General features: G+C 38.9%; 1 protein-coding gene across 2 annotated transcripts in view; it reads right to left on the reverse strand.

The window, feature by feature from the left end:
• Window positions 1-2057: 2057 nt before the first annotated feature.
• TXNRD3 (thioredoxin reductase 3) overlaps window positions 2058-25050 on the reverse strand; it is a 30069-nt gene continuing 7076 nt past the window's right edge. For both annotated transcript variants that reach the window (XM_054034476.1, XM_054034477.1), the window contains exons 2-16: window positions 22789-22849; window positions 21225-21334; window positions 20441-20557; window positions 18543-18615; window positions 17123-17242; window positions 16082-16224; window positions 14093-14208; window positions 13749-13974; window positions 13338-13430; window positions 12737-12813; window positions 11152-11308; window positions 10781-10888; window positions 5366-5461; window positions 3767-3901; window positions 2058-3405 (exon numbers count right to left, since the gene is read on the reverse strand). In XM_054034476.1, the coding sequence (XP_053890451.1) occupies window positions 3343-3405; window positions 3767-3901; window positions 5366-5461; window positions 10781-10888; window positions 11152-11308; window positions 12737-12813; window positions 13338-13430; window positions 13749-13974; window positions 14093-14208; window positions 16082-16224; window positions 17123-17242; window positions 18543-18615; window positions 20441-20557; window positions 21225-21334; window positions 22789-22849 (1695 nt within the window). In that variant the 3' untranslated portion in view covers window positions 2058-3342. The remainder of the gene's footprint in view (window positions 3406-3766; window positions 3902-5365; window positions 5462-10780; window positions 10889-11151; window positions 11309-12736; window positions 12814-13337; window positions 13431-13748; window positions 13975-14092; window positions 14209-16081; window positions 16225-17122; window positions 17243-18542; window positions 18616-20440; window positions 20558-21224; window positions 21335-22788; window positions 22850-25050) is intronic.

Consider the following 25050-nt stretch of genomic DNA (forward strand, 5'->3'; position numbering starts at 1 on the left):
TAAACAGTCTTTTTAGCTCCTGTACTTAGAGAATATGATGAGAAAGTACCTAGTACTTAGAATCCTCTGTTTACCTGGCATGAGAAGGGACAGGCCTATCTGACCCACATTCCCAGACTATGCTGAAATCTTTGCTTGCTCACATTTAATGCAGTCATGTCTGTAATATGCTTCAGCAATGAAGTGCAGCATGCTGCTGTAGGATACCTAGTACTTGAGAGGAATAAGAGCTACAGCCATGTCAACAAAAGGGGAGGATTCAATTAACTGAGGGAATCCAGCTTCATCAAAGCCTTTACAGAACTGCACCAGGAATGAGTTAATCTAGCAGAGCACAAGTGAAGCTCCCAAACCTGCCACTAGAGTATTTTGACAATCCCCACTTGCCATGTCTTTCATGATGCTTCCTGACATACAGCATGACTGAGAGATCCTGGTTATGAGGGATGAGGATCTTGATGCTGGAAAGAAGGGCCTGCTGAGGATATTATGCTGCTGCAGGTCTGATAGCTCCTCTCTTGTGAGGCTCAGGAGCTGCCATGCAACAGCCAAACTCCAGGAAAGTAAAATGCAAAGCTGGTTAGAGGAAAATGCTGTTGCAGAGAATTGCACACCAGTCCTGGTGATAATTAGGTTGCAGACCAACAGGCCCATTAACACCACACTCAACAGAATGACTGAGTTCTTTTACATTATCACATTTGATGCAAACCTGATCTCTTGCTTACCATTCTGATCTCTTGCTTACCTTGCTGCCATTCTGATCTCTGCTTTAAAGATAAGTGCCACTGATGAATTGCTGCTACAAGCAGAATGTTCCTTGTGAGCAGACTGATACCATTTTTAACATTCCTCTTTGTACAAACTATTTACTGTACACTTCAACCTCTTCACTTAATATGTAGAGGCTAATACTTGACAAGTATTGGCCATAGTTTAAGGCTCCAATTAAATAGTTTATAATGGATTGATATAAGCATGTTACAGACATGGGTAAGTTTATAAACAGCGTGCTTGTTTGTTAGATCTTAATAGGTTGCTTATGACTAGAGTCCAACAGGACAATGCATCATCTATTAATTTATTAATCTTTTATAAATTATAAATAAAATCATCATGTAACATGTGACCTGAGCAATTTGTGCTATGTCAGTTACTGCTCATCAAATCATGAGATGCAAGAGTAGTAACTTGTGGAATTTTTTTTTCTGCTTTCTCCTCCATTCTTAGATCTTCTGCATGGTTGTAAATTACAATTTATATTGCCACTCAATTCATCTAAGCACAAGCTCCACACAGAAGCAATATATAATTTCACTGGTCTCCTTTTAAGCGGTTACAATGGAGTGATCCAAAGCACAGATAACCCCTGCACCTGTGGTATCCATGTAAGGCTGCCCGGACAAGACTCATGCTCAGTATGTTTCTAGTACATACTTTGCTGAAGTGATGATTGCAATGATCTAAACTCTCGAGTAGGGTTGGACTTGGGCAATATTGATATGGAAGAAATGAAAAAGAAAGGCCAGAGAGTTCCACAGGAAGAGGGTACTGTCAAATTCAGACCATCCTATTTTTGAATTAATAATGGCTAGTACTTTATGGCATTTGTGGGCACTGTAGTGTGCTTCCCACCCCCACAGTCAATCCCAAGTGATATGAAAACCAAGAACTGTTCGTATTCTAGCACCTTTTGCAACAAAACGATGATGCTAACAATCTCGTCAAATTCCTTAGGCATATATTTCTAACATTTCTGCAGTTTTCAATTGCTAAAGTTATGCTTAGTTCTTCCTCCTGAAGTGCATACAGTTCCTGGTACCGAATTGATGTCCTGTTCTTCTCCACTAAAATCTAGTATGCAGAGAGTGGTCCTTCCATGTACACAGACTGAGTAATAAGTATGATTGTAACCTGCTTGAGAAAAATCTTCCAGAAGTGTCAAGAGATCTAGTTCACTGGCTCCTAAAATAAGTCAAAGATACACAGCCCCTTCTGCCCACAGCAGGTGCTATATAAATGTAACGTATCTTGATCAAAGTATTTGACACATCATATGCAATTGTTCATTTATTGAACTTTAAATGTCATGATACACCATAGATTGAATAGTTAAAAACTATATAAGACAGTGTTCAAAATAGTCTTTCAAAACATCTCTTTGGACAAAACTGAAGCACCAAATTCAAGGACGCCTTCCCCAAAATAACATGAGAACACGGAAGAACAGTTTCGAGCTGCTGACTATACAGGAACTACACAGGGCACAAGTCACTGTTCACTGCTGCAACATACAATTTAAAATAGTAGTAAGTTGTTCATTAAAGTCCATAAAGTGGATTCTAGTGCCTAGTGGTGTAGCCATTTCTCTAGCTACTGTATTAACGGAACAGATAACATGGGGAGAGAAGATGGTAATATAGACTCCAGTTTTATTAGATAGTCCAGAACTGTAGATTAGATTACTTTTACATGATGATGTATTTTACACGGTGTGGAAACGAAACTGGACACTGTCAGCACTGATTAGGCTCATGGATTGCAAGGACAAATATCAACAAGTTTTAGGAGCTTTTTCAATGTACTTCAGCTCTGACCCACAAGATTTCTACTATTAAAATCCTGTGACTCAGGAAGATATTACTAGTTATGGTGGCAAAGCAACTATTAAGTAAGACAAGATCACAAATTCTCTCACCTGTAACTTATTTGGTACTTGAGCCAGGTCTTTAGAGGTTAAATGCAAGTGCATTAGCTGCACTGCCTAGCATCTGTATTTGATTTATGACCATTTTTTGAAATTAAGTCAAGAACAGCATTAAAATCCATGTTAGTCACTGCAAACACACAAGTGACCCAACATGAATTGTAAAATGAGCTGCTGGCAAGAGTAATACAATTAGACATTAATCCTTATGTCCAAAACACACACACACAGGAACCTAATGAGTTAACTTTAAAATATTTATGCAACTCAAAAGCTCCTTCAGAAGGAAGCTCAGTTTTCTGACCGGACAAAGAGGTTTCCTAAGTTTGCAAGATAAGTCATCAGTTGTAGCTCACCTCAGAATGGGGTTCTGAGCCAAAACTTCAAAAAAGCACTTACGTGCCACTTCCAAGCAAGTCAGGATTTATAGTTAGCATTTCCCCTGCTGTTGTATTCTTTCCATTGCCAACATTATCTACTGAGGAAGCTTAAGAAATGCATCGTTTCTAGTTGTAATAGATTTGATGCTACTGCTGCTTTCATTTATTTTACTCAAGTGTATTTCACACTTCTTAAGCCTTCCAAAGAGATAAGAGTACATGACAAGAAACAGATAAAAACAGCAGGGTTTAACCTCAGCAGCCTGCCTGAGTGATATCTTTTCCGGAAGATTTTGTAATTTCCATTGTAGTGAACACCTGTAAAAAAAACAAACACAAACCAATGACTTTTGGAATTTATTAATGCTTTGTGCAGTAGTCTAAATGGCTGTTGGTTGCCCCTTATAGTATACCACAAGCTAGGCTTCTACAAATGTAGAAATAGGAAGACAAGATGCAGACTGCAAAATTAGTTATTTACAAGAAATGTCACACTTCGTATATTAAAAAGCCAAAGTAACATTGGACTGCCATCAAAATACAAAATAAAATGTTTAATGTGATGACATTTTAGATTTAAGTCACCCTGAGTCTATTCTCTTCCTGCACATGTGTAACTTCCCTCAGTATTACATATTAACTAACTCTTGGTTTGAAAAAGTTGAAGTTTCCCCCTTACCTCTGCACATGTTGGATGTATACCTATTGTTTCATCAAGTAATTCTTTCGTGAGACCACATTTTATTGCTGCACCAAAACCTTGGGTAATTTCTCCAGCATTGGGTCCAAGAACATGAAATCCTATCACACGGTTCTTTAAAGAAAAAAATTAGGTCAGAGCAAAATAGGTTTTGTATTGATAAAGTTTCATATTCACATTTGAAGAGCGACTTCCAGTTCACTTAAGATTTGTCTTGAAATGAATGGAGTCAATAGTACACTTGGCACAGATGCTCGGAGGCAGCTTTTAGCACCATGGCCATGTTGCTACAGCTGTGCCGTTAAAAGGCGCACAGTGTAGCTGCTATTTGTAGACAAAAAACTTCTACCCTCAACGAGTGGTGTTAGTGTTGTTCACACTGGCACTTGTCGTCGACAAAACTTTTGTCTTTCGGGAGGGTGTTTTACTAACACCTCTGAATGACAAAAATTGTGTCTTTCACTTGCCAGTGTAGACAAAGCCTAATTCTATGCCAGCTGGCTTTCATTATTTTAGAGACACACAGTACATTCAGATTGTTGCTGATCTATGAAGTATTACTATGTTTCTTTATATGAAGGCAGAATTTAAATACCTACTCACGATGCCTGCAAAAGGTTCTATTTAGAGAACTTTACCTAGTTGGCTATTTCTCTTCCCCTCTCATTACTGATGTGAGTAATCTGCCTCACAATACAGTATTAATTACTTCTACACAAACATCCATTTACGCCGTGTTTGTTTCAGCTTTTCTTGTTCAATAGAGGGGTCTGAAATTCACACTAGGTACTCCCCTTCCCCAGGTGTTTTTATATAGTTCCTGCAGTGAAGTTCTAATGCTCAGTGATACATCAGTCTTATAAACAGACCTGATCTTCACTGTATTTTATATTTCTCAAATTAGGTCTTCTAATACATAACAGACCCAACCCTGAAGAAGGTACCAAGTATTGTTGCAGCTAAAAGCATATTGGGCATACAACAAAATCCTGTTTTTCCTATTAAAAATGTACAGCACAGTTTTATAACCAGCAGCAAGTTTTCTATCCTCAAAAAGAGATAGAAACTGAACAGAAAGGGGTATACTTCCTTAAGAAAGTTAGAGACTTAAGAATATGCAAGTTTAAACTCTATGAAAAAGGCATGCAACACAAGGTCACTTAACTGGAACCCAATAAAACATTTGAATTTCTGAAGTACCAGAAATAAGGCACAACCACCTCCCAAAACTCACTTAGAGAAAAATCCGAACACAACTATAACAATCCACCCCCAAATGAATGTTATGAAATTGACACACAAAGTTTCATAAGGCATTAATCTGGTACCAACTACCAATTGCTCAATCTGCTGGACACAACCAAATGTTACCTGGTGGATCAAAAGACCAAAGTTTAAGTTTTTAATAAAATGTACTTGGATATTGCATTAATAGAACGAGTGTCTGGAATTGGCCATAAACTGAGACCCTGGCCTCAAGTCAATCACTAAATATGTTCTTGAGTCTGTAGCCTAGACATTTTACTTCTGAGGTTAACATGCTCACAGTGGAGACAAATTCCAATTTATAATACATACATTGTCATGCTTATTGCAGATTATCTTTGCATAGCAAGTATTGTTGTCTCTGCTGGGTACGGTCCATTCAAGAGGCCAAAACAAAGTGTGATACACCTGCAGGAAGCAAGAGGAAGTAGTGTTGAGAGTAAATTAAAATATTTTAGTCTATTTATAAGCTTCCTAGTTTGTAGCCAAACCTCTAACCTACTAGCTACCCATTTCTCTTTAATATTTGATGGCATTACTCTCTAATTTCTAACTGGATTTAGTGATCTGCTCCACCCACTCCCCATCTTCCAAATCAAAGAGTTTATATACAGGGCTGGTAGCATTACCTATTGAGTTTGCCTGACCTTTCCCAAAACATCCTGTTTTCCCAGTTGCTTATAACCATTTGGGCAGGAGTTTTCCATGCTGGGTGTTAGCCTCAGGCTGAATTTATTGAGACAATTTCAGTTAAACAAGTTCAGCCATTTCTGAGAACAAGGGTATCTTTGGAAAGCACCAGTGGTTCCCCATGCTTTAAAGTAAGTATGGCCTGTGTGTCAGGGATCCAGGGAGTCTGTCTTCTGTGCTCTCAATGACCCTCTCTGGCTGACACCCTGGCAGTGTGGAAGTCCCCTCTGTCTCGGAGTCACATAGCACAAATACTGGACCTATGACATTATGAGGGAAGGACCGAGACAGAGACTAACTGGCTGGACAAGGAGGGAAGGTCTGGGAGCTGGGAAGGAAAGATGGGCAGAACAGGAAACCGATGGGTGTGTAGGGAAACTAGGACTGGGAGTGGTGAAGACTGAAAACACGAGTGGGCAACCAGAGGCTCTGGGGGAGCAAGACACAATGACAGATCAGGGAGTGTGGGAGAACTGGGACAGGCAATCTGGAGCAGCGGGATTAGGACTTACTGGGCAAGGAGACTAATAACAGAAGCCAGTGGTGGGGAAGAGAAGACTAGAACAGGTTGGAAGGGACAGGGCAGAAGACTGCCTGCTAGAGCACACTGCCCTCCACAGCCTCAAATGGAACCCAATATCCCAAAGTCACGCTATTTCTCTATCAGCAGTATACATCTGTGAAACCCACTGGCAAAGTGTCCCACCCCTCTGTAGTGCTGGTCCACAGAGGATTACAACTTAATACTGCTATCAGTTACTCAGTTAGCTCAAATGGCAGAGATCTATAGGTTTTAACTCTGCTGCTGAACCATGTGGGTTGCGTGCCACATGATGGGATTTCAGTTTTTTCGTTTCTCCTTTTAAAAAAGGATAGGAAATTATACAAAAGAACTACTTCAGAAGAACAGTAAAAATGCAAAGTCAAGCTCTCAAAAATATAGGAAACAACAGAATAAGGCTGCCTGTGTATCCTTAAATTCACTACCTTTATGCATATGCATTATGATAGTCTTGACTATTTTTCTATAGAACTCCTGTTTATTCTGTGCACTTATGGCTACTGCTCACTTAATGAGCAGCCATCTAATATGGATCTTCATTGTTCAATGCATATCCCCATGTCTCATTCACGACACTATTCAAACCTTATTCTAAAGGCTTAATTATTAATTTCCTCATAGGTTTTTCTGTGGTGCTCATCACTACAGTGACTGCTTCTCACACATTGAGTTTATTTTCACAACATGCCTGTGAGATCAGTGGTATGATCCTTTCTTTCAGCAGTCCCGTCTCACTCACTATACACATTCCAACTGTTGCCACCAATGAGGTAGGGATCCTACAGACTCGTCTTTCACTACATAACCCTTACTCAGTTCCACATAACTGCATTCCATATGCACTAAATGAAACTGGGATTGTATGGAAAAAAGTACATGATCATGTACTTCAAGACTGCATATGCATGATAAAGATCTGAATTACGGTTGCACAGGTAACTAATTCTGGCATTTCCTAACTTTTGAACACTTGACTGTGAAACCTTAATATTCTTAACCTAGGTTATGAGTAATATAAAAATATAAGCTTGGCCATCACTATGCTTTGTTTAGCATTTGTATTAAAAACAGTTATAAGCTTCCTTTATGGTGGTGTTTTGTAAGTTTATCTTCACTAGTTTCTGTTTGGTGCCAGCTGCCTAAGATGCTCTGGTTGCTGCATATGCAATTAAAATACTATATTTTACTTAAGAACGGCCATACTGGGTCAGACCAATAGTCCGTCTAGCCCAGTATCCGGTCTTCCTAAAGTGGCCAATACCAGGTGCCCCAGAAGAAATGAACAGAACAGGTAATCATCAAGTGATCCATTCCCTGTCACTCATTTCCAGCTTCTGGCAAACAGAGCCAGGGACACCATCCCTGTCCATCCTGGCTTATAGTCATTGATGGACCTATCCTCCATGAATTTATCTAGTTCTTTTTTGAACCCTGTTATAGTCTTGGCCTTCACAACATCCTCCGGCAAAGAGTTCCACAGGTTGACTGTGCGTTGTGTGAAGAAATACTTCCTTTTGTTTGTTTTAATGTCATTTGGTGATCCCAGTTCTTGTGTTATGAGATGGAGTAAATAGCACTTATTTACTTTCTCCACACCAATCATGATTTTATAGACCTCAATCATATCCCCCCTTAATCCTCTCTTTTCCAAGCAGAAGAGTCCCAGTCTTATTAATCTCTCCTAATACGGAAGCTGTTCCATGCCCCTAATAATTTTTGTTATCCTTTTCTGAACTTTTTCCAATATATCTATCTTTGAGATGGGGCGACCACATCTGCATGCAGTATTCAAGATGTGGGTGTAAGATGGATTTATATAGAGGCAATATAATATTTTCTGTCTTATTATCTATCCCTTTCTTAATGATTCCCAACATTGTTAACTTTTTTGACTGCCGCTGCAGATGGAGTGGATGTTTTCAGAGAACTATCCACAATGACTCCAAGATCTCTTTCCTGAGTAGTAATAGAAAATGATGCGGTCTAAATTAGCTATGTATAGTTGGGATTATGTTTTCCAATGTACATTACTTTGCATTTATCAACACTGAATTTCATCTGCCATTTTGTTGCCCAGTTTTGAGATATTATTTTGTAGCTCTTTGCAGACTGCCTGGGACTGAACTATCTTGAGTAGCTTTGTGTGTGTGTGTGTGTGTGTGTGTGTGTGTGTGTGTGTGTGTGTGTGTGTGTGTGTGTGTGTGTGTGAACGATAATGGAAAATTAACACTGATTCCCTACCTGGGATCTCAGATATATTTTTGTATGCTTCAGAATGCCAAAGCACCATTGCCTGAATTGTGCTAGCCCCCAGACCCAACTGGGCTGCTGCTGTTGCTGCCCCAATCCTGAGTGAGTGGGAACCAAATTCATGTGCTGGGAGCTGCAACCTCATCGGTCCCAATCTTAAAACTGGGACAAACTGGTATGTTGTGAGGGCACTTCCATCACTGTGAATAAAGAGGGGCCCATCCCTGCCTGGTCTTATTGCCATGTATGCCCTTACAGCCTCCATCAAGTAGATCCTAGGCTTGGGGTGCGCACACACACACACCCCTCTAACTTGAATTGCATACGCAGCATCCAGAGTATTTTAGGCCGCTGGCACTAAAATTATAGTAACTTCCAAGTCAGTGCTGAATTGTAAACAAACTAGTGAAAATAGAGAGTACCACATACCCTCTGTTTGGAGTTACTACAAGGTGGGTGCAAAACTGGCTGGAAAACTGTTACCAGAGAGTTGTTATCAGTGGTTCGGTCATGCTGGAAGGGCATAGTGAGTGGGATCTGGCAGGGATCAGTTCTGGGTCCAGTTCTGTTCAATATCTTCATCAATGATTTAGATAATGGCATACTGAGTACACTTATAAAGTTTGTGGATGATACCAAGCTGGAAGGGGTTGCAAGTGCTTTGGAGGATATGATTAAAATTCAAAATGATATTGACAAACTGGAGAAATGGTCTGAAGTAAACAGGATTAAATTCAATAAGGACAAATGCAAAGTACTCCATTTAGGAAGAAACAATCAGTTGCACACATACAAAATCAGAAATGACTGCTTAGGAAGGAGTACTGTAGAAAGGGATCTGGGGGATAATAGTGGACCACAAGCTAAATGAGTCAGTGTAATGCTGTTGCAAAAAAAAAAGCAAACATCATTCTGGGATGTATTAGCAGGAGTGTTGTAAGCAAGACAAGTAGTAATTCTTCTGCTCTACTCAGGCCTCAACTGGAGTATTATGTCCAATTCTGGGTACCACATTTCAGGAAAGATGTGGATAAATTGGAGAGAATCCAGGGAAGAGCAACAACAAATGATTAAAGGTCTAGAAAGCATGACCTATGAGGGAAGATTGAAAAAAATGCGTTTGGTTAGTCTGGAAAAGAGAAGACTGAGAGGGGACATACTTGAAAACTTCTGTAAAAGGTTGCTACAAGGAGGAGGAAGAAAAATGGTCTCTCAACCTCTGAGGATAGGACAAGAAGCAATGGGCTTAAATTGCAGCAAGGGAGGTTTAGGTTGGACATTAGGAAAAAACTTCCTATCAGGGTGGTTAAGCACTGGAATAAAATTGTCTAGGGAGGCAGTAGAATCTCTATCATTGGAGATTTTTAAGAGCAGGTTAGACAAACATCTGTCAGGAATGGTCTAGATAATTAGCCCTGCCGTGTGTGCAGGGGACTGGACTAGATGACCTCTTGAGGTCCCTTCCTGTTTTAAGAGAGATATATATAGATATATAGATGAGAGAGAGAGAGAGAGAGAGAGAGAGACACAGAGACACACACTTGGCATTACAAGCATAAATTCCAGAGTTGAGTCTACAAAAACAATTCTATTGCAAATACATTTGTGAAAACCTTGCCAGAAGGAGGGAGACATAAGGAACTGGAATAAAGATTAAATCAGAGTCTAAAGCAGGTGTGTCAGCCCATGCCAGTAGCAAAAGAATTGGTCAGGGAGAAGTGAAACAGTTCACAAAGGAACAGGGCAAATACGAGTGAACAAAAACAGAAAACAGGGGAAGTCTCAGGACCTCATCACCTAAAGTGAGCATGCAAAGGATTGTGGTACAAAACGGGAAGAACAACTTTTTGGAGCATCGGTTTAAAGAACTTTACAGTCACTGTTTCACTTCACTGGAATTACCTTCCCTCATCCAGTCTGGATTTCCCGGCACTCCAAGAGCCACATGGAACTATATACCTAAAGACAAATGCTTCTGGATTTTTGAGACACCAGGTGTGTGAGAAAAATCTTTGAATTGGACCAACTTCTGTTGGTGAGAGACAAGCTTTGGAAATAATCAGCTGTCAGAGAAAATCCTTGAATAATGCTGTAAGATTACACTGAAGTGTTTAAATAGGGATCTCCTCAATACTTGCAATGTTCATTTAGACCAGTAGCCTCTTGAGAAGATACAATAGCACATTTAAACAGGCAGCTTTGAAATGAAGACTTCAGCTTCTCACCTCTATGTTTTCCTTTCCATATTCTTCAATGGCTCTCTCTTCAGGTAATCCACAACATCCATACTCCAAAGGAGTAAACACTGTAGTTGGTACATTGACATAGTCACACTAAAATTAAAAGAATTCAGTTTTCTTTATATTTACATGTTCATATGACCTGCGTAGACACAAAAAGCTTCCCTTTAAAAAAACAAAAACAAAAACAAAACAAAAAAACAAAAACCGAGCTGCACCACCAAATCTTATTTGGTTACAAACACTCATTGTCACAGTAGCACAAGACCCAAGACTCTCAGCCAGCACCTGCTAATCTCCTGAGGTAAATACCATGGTGAAACTAAAGTTCATATTTTCATAGAATATGATCTTACCTTTATAAAGCTACCCCCAAAAAGCCTGCGAGCTAGAAGCCTGCCTGCCTGAATTGCAACTGGGGTAAGTTCAAGTTTTCCATCCAAGATATCTCCAATAGCATAAACATGAGGCACATTGGTTTGTTCCTCGTCAGTTACAGGTATTTTTCCATTCCTTTTGAAAAACAACAAACAAACAACAAAGTGTAGATCAGTACTCTAACTGAATTGAGAAAGTAAGGTTAAAGACCTATTCTGCTACACGGAGACACTAGAATACTTTCAGGCATTGCTCATAAAGAGAGAAGTATTTATGCCCACTCTAGTTAGAATGTAAACTCCTTGGGCCACAGACTACTGCCTTTTCCTCCCATACAATGCCAAACAGTCAGTACTTAATGGGCCAGATTTTCACCTCTGCACACAAGTGTAAATCTGAATAACACCACTGACATTTGAGAGAAATCAGGCTCTGTCCTACTATTTGACTATTATATAGCTTGCTGAAATAACACACATCTCCCTCCTAAGCAAAAGTCTAATCTATCAGCACAGATGAAAAGCAAAGTATTAAGAGCTATTTAGTCAATGGGCACTGTTGCTTTTGTTCATAATGCTAACTTAATCTGGTTAAACCAGAAGACTGAACTCAAGGAGGTTCATCAATCAGAAAAATGAAACAAGTCAGCCTTATACAAGCAGATTATTAAACCATTTTAGCATTGTAAAAATTTCTAAGAAATGCAAGTGTAAAGCCTCAGTTTAATGGGTATTCCTTCTAAAATAACTCATATGCAGGCTAAGATTTTTTATCAGTAAATGTCAGTAAACAGCAATCAACTGTACACACACAAATGGATGAAAAATATACTTCTATTGACAATGATCAAAGTTTACAGACAGGCAAAGTAAGAAAAGCTGCCTGAGAACTTAGTCTGATTTATGGATATTTATTCTGTATATTTTAACATGTGATGTTGACATCTTTTAACTGTTAGAAGTCAAATTTTTGAATCTCAACTTCTACTGTCATTAGCCTCCCCACAGTCTGCCACCGGGTAATTTCCCCACAGCTAAAAATCAAAACAAAAACTCGAAAACCCAAACATTAAAAAATGCTCAAAAACCAAACATTGATATTATCTGACAAAATTATTAAAAATCAATCAAGCTTGGCAAGCCTACTTATAGATCAGTGAAGCAGAAACATTACTGACTACATCAGAGTAACTGAACTGAAAGTAGTTGCCTGTAGTACTACCACCATTAAAATAAAAAAACAAACAGCAACAACAACCACCACCAACCAACCAAACAAAAACACAACCACCTCATAATATGTGCTTCAAAGTCCAGTTTTGCGGATAGGTAGGTAGGTGTGTGTCCACACACACACACACACAATAAATAGTAGTTTCTTAGAAGGATATCACATTAAAAGTAACACTCATGCTCCCTTTCTTGGGACAAAAAGCTATTGAAAGTCTCCATGCTCAACTGACAAGTATCATAAGCAGGAATTTCAAAAATCAGTATCAGTTACTGGTAGGGCTAAGAAGCTGAGAGCAGTCCTGAAGTGAACATGCCAGACAAAGATACTCACTTTTCATTGATTTTGACACCAATCTTATCTAAACCAATGTTTCTGGTACAGGCATCACGACCAATAGCTATCAAAACCTACAAAAAAAACAAAGAAGCTATCAATGTTATTCTGAGTATTCTGTTGCTTAGTTTTCATTGAAAATTTGAAAGTGAACAATTGAAGCCACATTTCCTAAAGTTGCTTAAATGTGAAGGTGTCAGTAGTAAGCCTAATTAGTTCTAAAAAGGCGGTAACAGCAAAAAGATTACTTTGACACTAGAATAATAGTGAGAACAGACAACTGATCGCATATGACACCATCTACAAAACAGTCAACCCCCTACTAGCACAGTTAAAGTTTCAGCAATTCTGTGGATGGGGTCGCAACAAGACAGAATATTGAAGTCTTATTTTTCTATGGAATGTTGACAAGTCTGTCAGGTTGCCAAAATTATTCAATTTCTTATTATACTTCCTTCTCTTTCTTTCCAAATAGTATAAATGGTTTAAGAGCTTTTATGATCATTAACAAATAACATTGTACTTTGATACAAATACATATTTGTGGGCATCATTTAGTGCCAGATAACAGGAATATTTTTAGTACAAAATTGCTTACAGTATTATATTCTCCTTCAACCATTTCTGGTCCCTCAGTAGACTGTGCTACCACTTTTAGTCTTCCAGGCATGCCTTCCTCCAACCTTTCAATCTGTAGGGAAGAATTGATAATCTTAGTCAAGTTACCTTAACCAGCAGAGCCTTATTGCATTGTCACACTACACACACACACACACACACACACACACACACACACCCCCACACCCACCCCCCTACCTCGCGGAATGTTCAGCAATAAAATGCTTTTAACATAAAAGCTTGACCATACAGAATTTTCAGCTTATCTGCTATAGAGCTGAACTCTTTTCCCGGAAGACATTTTATCACAAGACACTTGTATTCTGCATAATCCTTTCCTTACAGGCTGGTTATTTAGCAAGAAAGAAGAGAAACAAGCGAAAATACTTGCCTGAGTAGGTACAAATTTCCTGATGAATTGAACACCATGAGTTTCCATGTAGGCACCTGCTCTCTCTGCCATTTCTTGGTCAAAGCCTCGAAGAAGGATGGAGCGCACCATAACTGTGACATCCAAACCAATGCCTGCAAGAAATCCTGCACACTCCAGAGCCACATAGGAGGCACCCACAATTAGAGTTTTGCCAGGGCAGTAAGGCAGGGAGAAGAGATCATCGCTGAGAAGAATCACAGAAAACACTAATTGTTTTACAATTCAGCTCTGTTTTAATTTGCATGTGCAAAAGTAGACAGAAGATAAAAGTCTTATTAACTGAGACTAACATCTCATCTCACCTAGTAATGCAGTATTCCTTATCTCCAGGGATACCCAAATATCGGGGCCTTTCCCCTGTTGCTAGGACAAATGTCTGTGCTGTGTGAAAGGTTTCCTGTCCTTTCCTGTTGGTTGCCTGAGATACAGGGGGAAAAAAAAAACCAAAACAAAAACACAGAATTACAGAACTACTGTATTCATAGATGCCAGGAATAACTGGTTGACAGTAGGCCTTATGACACAATAAAACCCTCAACTTTATCAAGGAGCTGATAAATGCAGTAGGATTTAGAAATGAGTTAATTACAGATGGATCTAAGCGAAAAGCCATTATATTGTAGAGGTACCACGTAGATCAGTAAAAGGATTTCTTAAGAGTAACATCCATTGTTAATGGGTTTACATGGGGAAAATACACTAGAGACTACTCTCCCCACACTAGTTGCATTGAATAACAAAGTGATTAGCTGACTTGGGCAGGGCTCAGAAGGGTTAAGCTAATAACTTAGATTTTACAACCAAGTTTTACATTAGTTATTTAATAAGGAGAAAAAGCTTCTTAAAGAACTTGAAATAAGAGTTCAATGTTGATGCTAGCGGCAAAACAGATTGGATAACAATCTGTTAGTAATTTTGAGGCTTGTGTAGGAGTAGACTAGAAAAGTGCTTTAAGACAGGCTGATACCTCAGGTGGGAAGAAAAAGGATGGTTTATTTTAAAGTTTCCCTCAACTTCAAAGGCAGTCAGTCTTTGGGACTTCATATTGCAAAATGCCTTTTTCTGAAAGGGGTTTGAGAAGCTATGAGTCAAACCTGACGGGGAAGGAATGTCAGATTTGTCCTCTTGCATGTAGCAGCTTAAAAAAAGTCTGCTCTACTTTCCTGTATTGATGGCCCAGCTCAGTACCAAATTTATATTAAATGAACAGCTGGAAACTGAATTTCTTCTATAACACTGGTAAAAAAATAAGCCAAGTAGTTTTACTCCTCGTTCAGTGTAACCTTCTGGATTTAAATTGATTTAGTCCAGCCTACACACAAACTACCTACATCAGGGTCAGGCAGCTGTACCCAGTGAACCTACATGATACAAAATTTTGTTCACTGCTGCATCCCTGACCTGGGTAAACCCTGGTCCAATCTGATGGTCAGCTATAATACACGCTGTGCAGTACAAATTAAGTGTATACTTGTCTTGTGGCTTCATTCCTATGGCAATACATAGAATACTATTCCAACTCCATTATATCATGAGAGTGCTGGGATCTGAACTTGAGGAACAAGCAAGGTTTTGGATATGGCTCTTTATGTAGAGAATTCCCCTATCCTCCTCCATGCTTTAACAAAAAAAGCTTCTGATTGGTAGGCCATTATTTATGTGTTTTTCTAAAATTAACACTCCTCTTCCAAACTAATTTTAAATGCTTTCTTGGCTCAGTATGCAGTATTATTTATAGTTACTCACTGAGATTATGATCCAATTTTCAGTGACGTTAAGAGGCAAGAGGCAAGTTACAAGTAGAAAGTAAGTTTTAACTTGAATCAACACTATCCAGGAATTTTGAATGCAAGACAAAGTAAACTCCTGATTCTTAATTGCTATAGATTTACGTTAACACCAATTATATACAAACATTAAGGCAATTTAATAGTTTTGTTTCACAGCTTCTCATTTAAAATTTTGGAATCAAGTCACAGTTTGTTACACACTCAAGCTCTACCTCTCTACTTATGCAAGATTCTCTATTTGCAGATCCCCACATTATTTCTACATAACTGGTATTAGTATGCAAGTATTATGACAGTGGTTACTGGAGTATAAGTCTACTTAAATCAGTAAATTATTCCTGTAAATTTAATTCTTTAAAGTGAGATAAGTAAAGTATCATATTAAGCTAAAACCTTTTACATACTAGGTTTCAACTAAAGAGCAGTTTTAGGACATATATATGGTAAGTGATTCTTAACAGGTCAGAGAAAATAAGCCAAAGCTAAACACGCAGCAGGTACCTTTATTTTGTGTGGTTCGATAAATTCTGCATAGGCATTGACATATGTCACAGTCTTCTCTCTCAAAGACACCCTGTAACCCCAATTTAAAGAGCCAATGTAGTTCTGAATTGCTTCTACCATGGTCTCCCAGTTGTGTTTAACTAAAAGAGAAACAAGAAGCTTTACAGTTAAAAAGAAACTGAAGTATAAACACACTAACTTCATGAACATCTATAGAAGCTTGCAGTAAATTGTAATTAATTGCTAATTAGTCATAACTCAAATAAGTGGGCTGTAGCCCACGAAAGCTTATGCTCAAATAAATTTGTTAGTCTCTAAGGTGCCACAAGTACTCCTGTTCTTTTTGCGGATACAGACTAACACGGCTGCTACTCTGAAACAAATGGCAATACTACAAGTTAAGCAATACCTCACTAAATCAACAAGCCCAAGTACAATACAAATACACATTTCACGTAATAAGTCTCGTATTAAAAGTTTTTCCAGGGATACTTCAAATCTATCAGACATAAAAATGGCTTGCCTCTCTTAGCACTATTTGCAAAGTTATCTGGGTTTATGATACCCATCTGTAAGTAACCAAACAAGCTAGCAACAGAGGGTCCTGTGGCACCTTTGAGACTAACAAAAGTATTGGGAGCATAAGCTTTCGTGGGTAAGAACCTCACTTCTTCAGATGCAAGATGTCTTGCATCTGAAGAAGTGACTTGCATCTGAAGAAGTGAGGTTCTTACCCACGAAAGCTTATGCTCCCAATACTTTTGTTAGTCTCAAAGGTGCCACAGGACCCTCTGTTGCTTTTTACAGATTCAGACTAACACGGCTACCCCTCTGATACCAAACAAGCTAGCTTATGCAAATTATGGTGGAATGAAGCATCAAACAGGTTTAAGTGCCTTCATAAAAGAGATTTTGGGGGAGAGGGAGGGAAAAAGTTGAATTCTATTTAGTCACTTCTATACTAAACGCATTCTTATGTAAGCTCAAACAAAAAGTTCTGATCTGCATCCTCCCCCACCAGTGTTCAGTGTTATTGACCTTGCTCATCATACTCCCAGCCAAATTTCCTTGAATCTTGAAGTGCCTGTCCCAGAAGCGCAGCTTGATGCATCAGTTTCTTAGGAATACAACCTACATTTACACAAGTGCCACCAAGTCCTGTGATGGAAAGAAAGAAAGATTATTTAAATGTTACCACCAGCATTAACTTAATATGTGCACTTCTGCTTTTTATGACATGCTTTATGTATTCCACGGTCTATCCATCCATTAGTATTAATTTCTGTACATATGCAAGCAATGAATGGAGAACTTCCATTACAACTACATACCTTACGATGCAGTATGTAATTGGACATGGTTGACAAAGTAACAATTTTTACTTAAGCAATAACATTTTAACTAACTCCGATACCAAGAAGGCTACATAAGTAAAGCTTTAAGCATAGGCCCAACACATTCACATAGATAAAGTAGTTTTGGACTAATTCACCACCACTTATTCTGTAGTCAGATAGAACAGAATGACACTTTCAGGATACCTAAGAAATGCAAGAGACCACAGTCTGCAGTGTTAACCACGCCTATTCTATGGAGTTAGAGACAGAGCTAAATTTTGAAAAAGAAATGAAGGCAAACATTCCTCTTACAAGTGATTGTAAGAAATTCAACACGTGCTTTCTTCAGAAAGAGAGAACAACACTTCTGAGTAATAGTATTGGAGCTCCTGGAGGACAAAAACGAGGGATGGTGTTGGCAGGTTGTCCCAGCTATCTGAACAAAGATTCTCCACACAACATAATTTACTTATGGAAAGGATGAGCACGGATCTCTTCTATAGGAGCCAGGATCAAAAGTGTCAAAACAGCAAAAAGCAGGGTCAAGGGAAAGTGAATAATTCCTGAGACCACAGGAAAAAGCATCCATTTTTGAGGTGCTTGTAACTGTAGAAATATGGTCCCTTTGGGCCTATGAAATACTGAATGTATCACAGTGCTAAGTACTTCAGCTAAAATAATAAGAGATGATACTGTAATTCAGCTACTCTCTCACATGTGAAGCTAATTCAAACTAACATTTTCATCTCAGGAGCTCAAAATGTGCTTTATAAAGATCAGCTTCCCTATAAGGGACTAAAATATTTAAGATTTAAATAGGGATGATTATGTAGCAAAGAATTTAGTGGGAATGTGAAATCCAAGAGTTGTTAAGAAATTGAAGTAAATAGTGAAATGCAGGCTTGGTAGAAAAAAATCCATCTAGAAGAACAGGCAGGTTGAGTGAGGTTTATTTCCTCCATCATTTATGTTGTAGAATCACAGCCTCATGTCCATACAACCAGCATACTATAAGAAGGCAAAACCTTGAAACTAAATAATTCAAGCAATGCTTGACACCAGCATTTTAATCTATGCATATATATTGTGATTTGAGGCTAGGACCATTAAAAGAACCTTACCCCATGAAGTACCCGAAGGTGTTGGTACAACATAGTCCAGCACCATGACCTTTTTTCCTAAGGCAGCAGCTTCCTGTATTAAAAAAAGGAAGTCAGATATGAACTGCTGAACTTCTCATTACTTTTTGATGCTAAAAGCTTTCCCTGTTCATTTAAGCATGTCTTCCAATGTGCTTGTCAGACGGAAGGCATTTCTGATGACAGTCTCAGTACCACTTACCCTTCTCTCAGTAATGCCATCAGTGCTTGTGATAAGTTTGGGAATTTTGGTAATACTTTTATGATGTTCATGTGCACCTCAGTTTCCCTGTGCTTTGTACTACTATGCAAAGGGAAGAAACTCCGTTAGACTCATGCAGCTGCCTGGTAGGAGACGAGAATAATTAATGAACTGAATACAGCCTATGCATGTGAACGAAAGATTTGGAAGAAACAGTGAAAACCTCAATGGCTGGGACAATCACACCTAGCAACCTACAGCCAAGAGGAGGAGATTTCCCCCCGCCCCTCACCCCCCACCTCTCTGCAGGTAAGCACAGCAAAGGCCCTGAGCTGAAGAATAAAGTGTGAAGGTATCAGATGTTTGATAGAGCAGGATACACAGACACAGAAGTACCTGGAGATTAACAGTATGTCTACACTACAGTTTGTCAGCATAATTTACATCGCTTAGGGGTGCGAATAAACCACCCCTCTGAGCAACATAAGTTACAGCGACATAAGCGCTCATATGCACAGCACTATGTTGATGGGAGAGCCATAGCTTCTGCTGTTCATGGAGGTGGTTTTATTATGCGGAAGGGAAAGCTCTCTCCTGTCAGCATAGAGTGTCTTCACTGCACTGCAGCAGCGCGGCTGCATTGGCACAGCTGCACCGCTGTACATGTAGACATGCTCCAAGAACAAAAGGGGACAGAAGGTCAGGATAAGCTCAGGGGAGCAGGACCTGGCAGAGCCCTAGCTCCCACCAACAGGAATCATATCCTAAGCCTGCCTCTCACGCTAATCTAAAGTCTTTTAGATTCTGTATTCCAGGTTATTAAAATTGGTATCTTATTTTTAAAAGGCTTCTTACTGTTTCTGCAGATACTTTATGCTCTGAAGGGGTAGGAACAAGTCTCCCATAGGAGTCTGGCTTGGCTGGACTTCCTGCAGGGAGCCACAGGTAACTAGGCCTACAGGTACCAGCTTCGGAATCATGGAGGCTGTGGGCCTTTCCCTATGGAACTATGTGGATCCTTTGGGTCTGGCACACTAAAGGGCTACTTCCAAGAGACTGGTTACAGGCTAGGGCATAGACCAGACCCTGAAAATCTATGACAGCACCTAACTCGATCAAAAGCTGCAGAGGAGCAGAGCAGCCTGATTTTCACTTCCAACCATCTGAAGATATGCATCACACCTCGAGAAGAAATATCAACCCTATACAACAGCCTGCACTGTCAACAGTAATTATCTAAAGGGAATATTATGCACGTTTGTCATCCCCCCCGTCCTCCACTGCCCAGCCAAAAGAGGTATCAATATTTTGAACCTTCAACCCTTCTGAACAAGCTACCAAAAACAAAGGCTGCTTTTTCCCTAGGTTCCTTACTCTTGCTGGTCTAGGAGCAAGTTGACAAAGCTGAAAAAGACTAATGCAAAAAGTGACTATACTATGGGAAAGATTCTGGCCCCAAGTTCTGAACTATGAGCTCATGAAGGAGTGCATGTTACACTACAATTACATCAGTGTTCAGCCCATTAAATTTCAAATGAATGGGAAGACTCATTGAAATGTAAAATATATTGCATTAGAATGACAGGTGCACAGAACAAGAGAGTTTCAGGAGAAATCTTACATATATAGTTGATATAGAAGCAAAATTCAGTGTACAAGTGCAAACCCGAGTGCATACCTTGGAACATGCAAGTCCGCCAGAGCCACCACCAACAACAATAAGATCGAAATCATAAACTTCTGCATCATCTATGCAATTCCCTAGCACTTTCTGCAGTGAGCCACTTTGGTAAGCCTGTAACGAACATATGGGTTACTCACATAGCTGTATGTTTAAGTGTGAATTACACAGCTTTTTCATGACCTAGGTCATCATGTCTGATGCTGCTACCCTAATTTTGGATTCCTTATTAAAGAGGATCACTAGCATACAGTTTTTCAAATCTGGGGGCTAGAAAGGGAGTCCTCACAGGATACTTAAAAGTTCACAATTATAGAACCTTTCACAGGACTATATTCTCATTTTCTGCTTCTAACATTATGTTTAAGTCACACGGCAAAAGCTACGTAGCAAAAAAACCAAGTCAAGAAATCACTGATGACCCGTTGCTCACTCCATTCGTAATTCTACCCATTGTATACAACATCAAGAAGGCAGGAATTAAAAAAAGTTTGTAGCAGGATGGAACAACTGTCTCTCCTTTTAATACTGAATTTTTTTTATTTTGTTTCCTTCTTGACATTATGGGACTGGAATAAGTATGCATTAAGTTAGTTCACTAGCATATTTTACAACCAGTGGCATATTAAAGGGCTACTTCCAAGAAACTGGTTACAGGTTGCAACCAGTGATTGCAACAGAGGTATCAAGTGATTAGACTGTATTTAAAAACTGAGATAAATTACCTAATCAGTTCATTTCTAGCCACAGTTCATTTCAAACGCAAGAAAAACAAGATTACCTGAAAAGTTTTATCATATCCACCTATGTGTGCTCCATTCACAAACACATTGGGCACAGTCCTCTGGCTAGTCACTTCTACTAATACTTGCTGAATATTGGGTCCATCATCTAAGGATAAAAAAACCAAACCACTGCACATCACAAGCCCTCCATAAAATCAATGTATTTGTTTTAGACATGGCACGTTTGTAGACATTCTTCAAACGCACAAGCTTTGAAACAAAAGAAGAGTTTTCAAAAGTTGTACCTCCCCACAAGAGTATGTGTCTAGATAGCTGGAATGAATTGAAGCTTCACAAACCTAAATGTGAGATGGTTTGCAGGTGGTGTTTAAGTCAGAGTTTAGAAGGTAAAGCCATACATTGCTTGGACCTGCCTATCTGAGAGAGACTACCTCCCCGCCTATGTATATTGCCACAGTCAATATCAGTGGATGCATTTGAGCTAACTCAATTTAAAAAAAATACACAAACATCCCCCCCCCCCCCCCCCCCCACTGCTGGCAGGGTGTTCTTCATTAGGCCCCCTGGGCTTTGGAACTTGTTCACCCCATTGGTGGTTTTATCAAATCTAAATATAGTCCAGTCAGTACAGAAGATGTGTGGCATTAACTGTGGGAATATTCAAATGCACTTTTTTAGTTTTATTTAACCCCACTCAGAGACAGTGCCAATACTCTCAGAAGGTGCAAATTAAGCACAGTCTTAATTATTAAAGAGCCTTAACACACAATCACCATCCCAAAACGTAAGATGGACTCAGCAAATCCATATGCATGTTACAGTTCCCTATGTCAGATTAGGATCCCTTTACTGTGTAGGAATCTCTCTAGTATGGAAAGAATGCTAAACCAAAAAGGGAAACTTCAATGAAAGTCAGTTAGTACATACTTTCAAACACAATGTTATTTTTGGAAGGTTATGAAGTATTAAATTGGTAAAAAGTATAAGTAGCAAAATTTTAAGATCAAAATATAGGACCACTGAAGTTTCTAAATATATTCCAGATGAGTCAGTCATCTTTACAACTAATTAATGCCCAGTAAAACCCCTTAACTGTTTTCTCAAGAATTTAAAAGTAATTTTAACATAAGACTAATGTAACCTCAGAACTCCTGGCTTTAATAAAAGTTGGCACTGGCTACAGCCTGAGCAATGGAGTTTAGTCTTTTTTCCCCCACCAATGACTCAAACTTCTTCATAAAGGTCACTTCTAACTCAAGTAAAACATTAACAATTCATCTGGGAACACACACACACACAAAAGTAACTTAGGGGAAAGACTGACTTTTCCTGCAAGACAGAACAGTGGGTAATTTCCTGACACCTCCATCAAACTTCTGATTAAATAAATCAGTTTGTTTTTTTTTAAATAAAAAGTGCCTTGTGATAAGAGTTTAGCATCTATTTTAAATGCTGTTGTAACTTTGCACCACACAAGGCATCATTCAAGACAGAATTAGTGTCTCTGATCAGTACAAGACAGTTTATAGGAAAAAGAGTGGATTAAGTTGGATGAAATATATATCATGTATCTCAACACAAGCTGTCATTTTTACTTACCAGTTAAATCAAGTTCCAAAGCATAGTAGTCTACTCCCATAGAATGAAAAAGTTCTTTCACCTGTAACAAAACAGAGTAGTTTCATTTGATATCTGCTATTGTGAACACAAGGGCACTGCATTTTCACAAGTCAAAGGTTTGATATTTAGATGTAGTTTAGGACCAAGATCTGCTATTGAACAGGATTACAGAGATAGTGTCTTAAAACAGTTGTGAGTGAGGCAGATACTAAGTCATTACTTCCAAGTTAATTTTCAGAAGCAGCCCCTTTGCAGTTGCATGTGATTCATCACAGGGGGTATATTCACACTACAAACGTTGGTGTGACTAGTGCAAGTTGGCATGCCTGTCCTAGCTTTAATCTAGCTATTGTGGTTAACAATAGCAGCAAAGCCATGTCAGCCTGCACTTCACACTCAGGGTCCCTGGCAAGCTTCCTGAGATGGTTCGCCTACAATGAAGTTATGGCTGCACTACTAGATTAAAGCAATACCTGCGCTACAATCCCATCTTCATTTTCGGTGTAGAAGTATGTTTAGGTAATCAACAGGATTCAGACTTTGGTATCCAACCCCATGCTTCTCCTGAAGGAGATGGGAGAACTTCATCTACAAAAAAGCTTAGTAGCAGATTGTCTTTTTACCCACTTATATTGTGTCAGAAGTAACCAGACCAAGACATCAAAGCGGCTACCTCAAGAAGTAGATGTAGAGGTCAAGGATAGAAAACCCAATGGCCATTTATTTAGTAAACAGATCTACACATAAGGCCAAAGAGTCTTTGGAGATGGGATAGTTTATTGAGGAAGCTATTAAATAGTGAAATTAGGTTGAAATCTAAAGAAGTTGTACTTCCACCATTTAGCCGCATAGAAAATTACTAGATCCATGGGTGATAACCCACACCAGGATTAGGAACACAAGTTTACCATCTCTCTCAATCTTCAGACTTGGAAATGAACAATAGTGACCCTCAAAATGAGAGATCAAATTTTCTTTACTGAACAGTTTTATTTTTAAAATATTTTTTTAAAAATAGCATGCAATTAGCCAGGAACTTCTTATAATGAAACTAACCAGTGATTGTATACTAAAAATCATACTTTATGTAGAAAGCTATAGCTGTTTACTTTCATAAGTGGCCAGTGCTGCTAAACTTGCTTGCAAGTGGGAGACATGATGTCAAGCACTAAGATGTGCAGCTCGCAACCAGGAAGACTTGCTGAGCACTGAACAGGGACTTTGCAACGGCAAAGCGGGACAACTTTAAAAATCGGGGCCAGATGCAGCATGTCCTGCACAATGCAGGACACTTGAGAGGTATTTACCCTACTAGTCTCCCCACTCCTCTGGTCAAGGAATATTTGCCAATTAACCTGACACCAAAAATTATTATAGAGAAATTAAAATAGTTTGAGGAAATAATCAGCATTCCTAATGATCAGTTAAGATAACAGACTGTTTCTTCAGTTTTATAATTGAGAATAGTGGTAGTTTGCAAGGTTAAAATAGTGTTACTAATGCAAGGTACTTACATAACATTAATGCTACAAAGCAAGATGTTAGACTTTGAAGGGACAACTAGTGCAAACAAAATTAGATACTTAAGTTTACCAAGTTGCTAGATCAAGTATGGATACAACATAGCGCCTATTGAATCATTTAAAATACAAAATAAGCTATTTAAAAGCTGATGCTTGTCACTTACTCATACTAAACAAAAGTTTGCCTTTTAGAGAATTCTGTGTACATTAATTTCAATAAAGCAACCAACAGGATTATACAAAAATAAAAGACCAAAGATCAAATTAGGTCAGCACCAGAGATTTTTATAGAACAAGGCTGTTCACAGCTTGTCTCTTCCACCAACAGAAGTTTGTCCAATAAAAGATATTACACACAAGGTGATTGAGATCTCATGAAAAATGTAAGTTCTTGCAAAAGATGCATGACTCCCTCTGAATTTCCTCATAAGATTTGAGGCTCTCTTTTATGCAATTATATTGCAGTTGTTAAGCTCAAAACTTGCTCCTTTCACCAACAGAAGTCTGTCCAGTAAAAGTTATTACCTCACCTTCCTTGACTCTCTAATATCCTGGAACCAACACAACTACAACAACTCTCCAAAGAGCATTCTTAATGTCACTGACTGATCATCTTTCAGAGATAAAGACGAGGTACCCATACCAATACTGTAAGCTCTATCAGCTATTTTATATACAATTGCTTTGCCTGCAGCAGGACAGGATAGTGCTGTTCTTG

The sequence above is a fragment of the Malaclemys terrapin genome, chromosome 7 (assembly GCF_027887155.1).
Source record: "Malaclemys terrapin pileata isolate rMalTer1 chromosome 7, rMalTer1.hap1, whole genome shotgun sequence".
NCBI lineage: Eukaryota > Metazoa > Chordata > Testudines > Emydidae > Malaclemys > Malaclemys terrapin.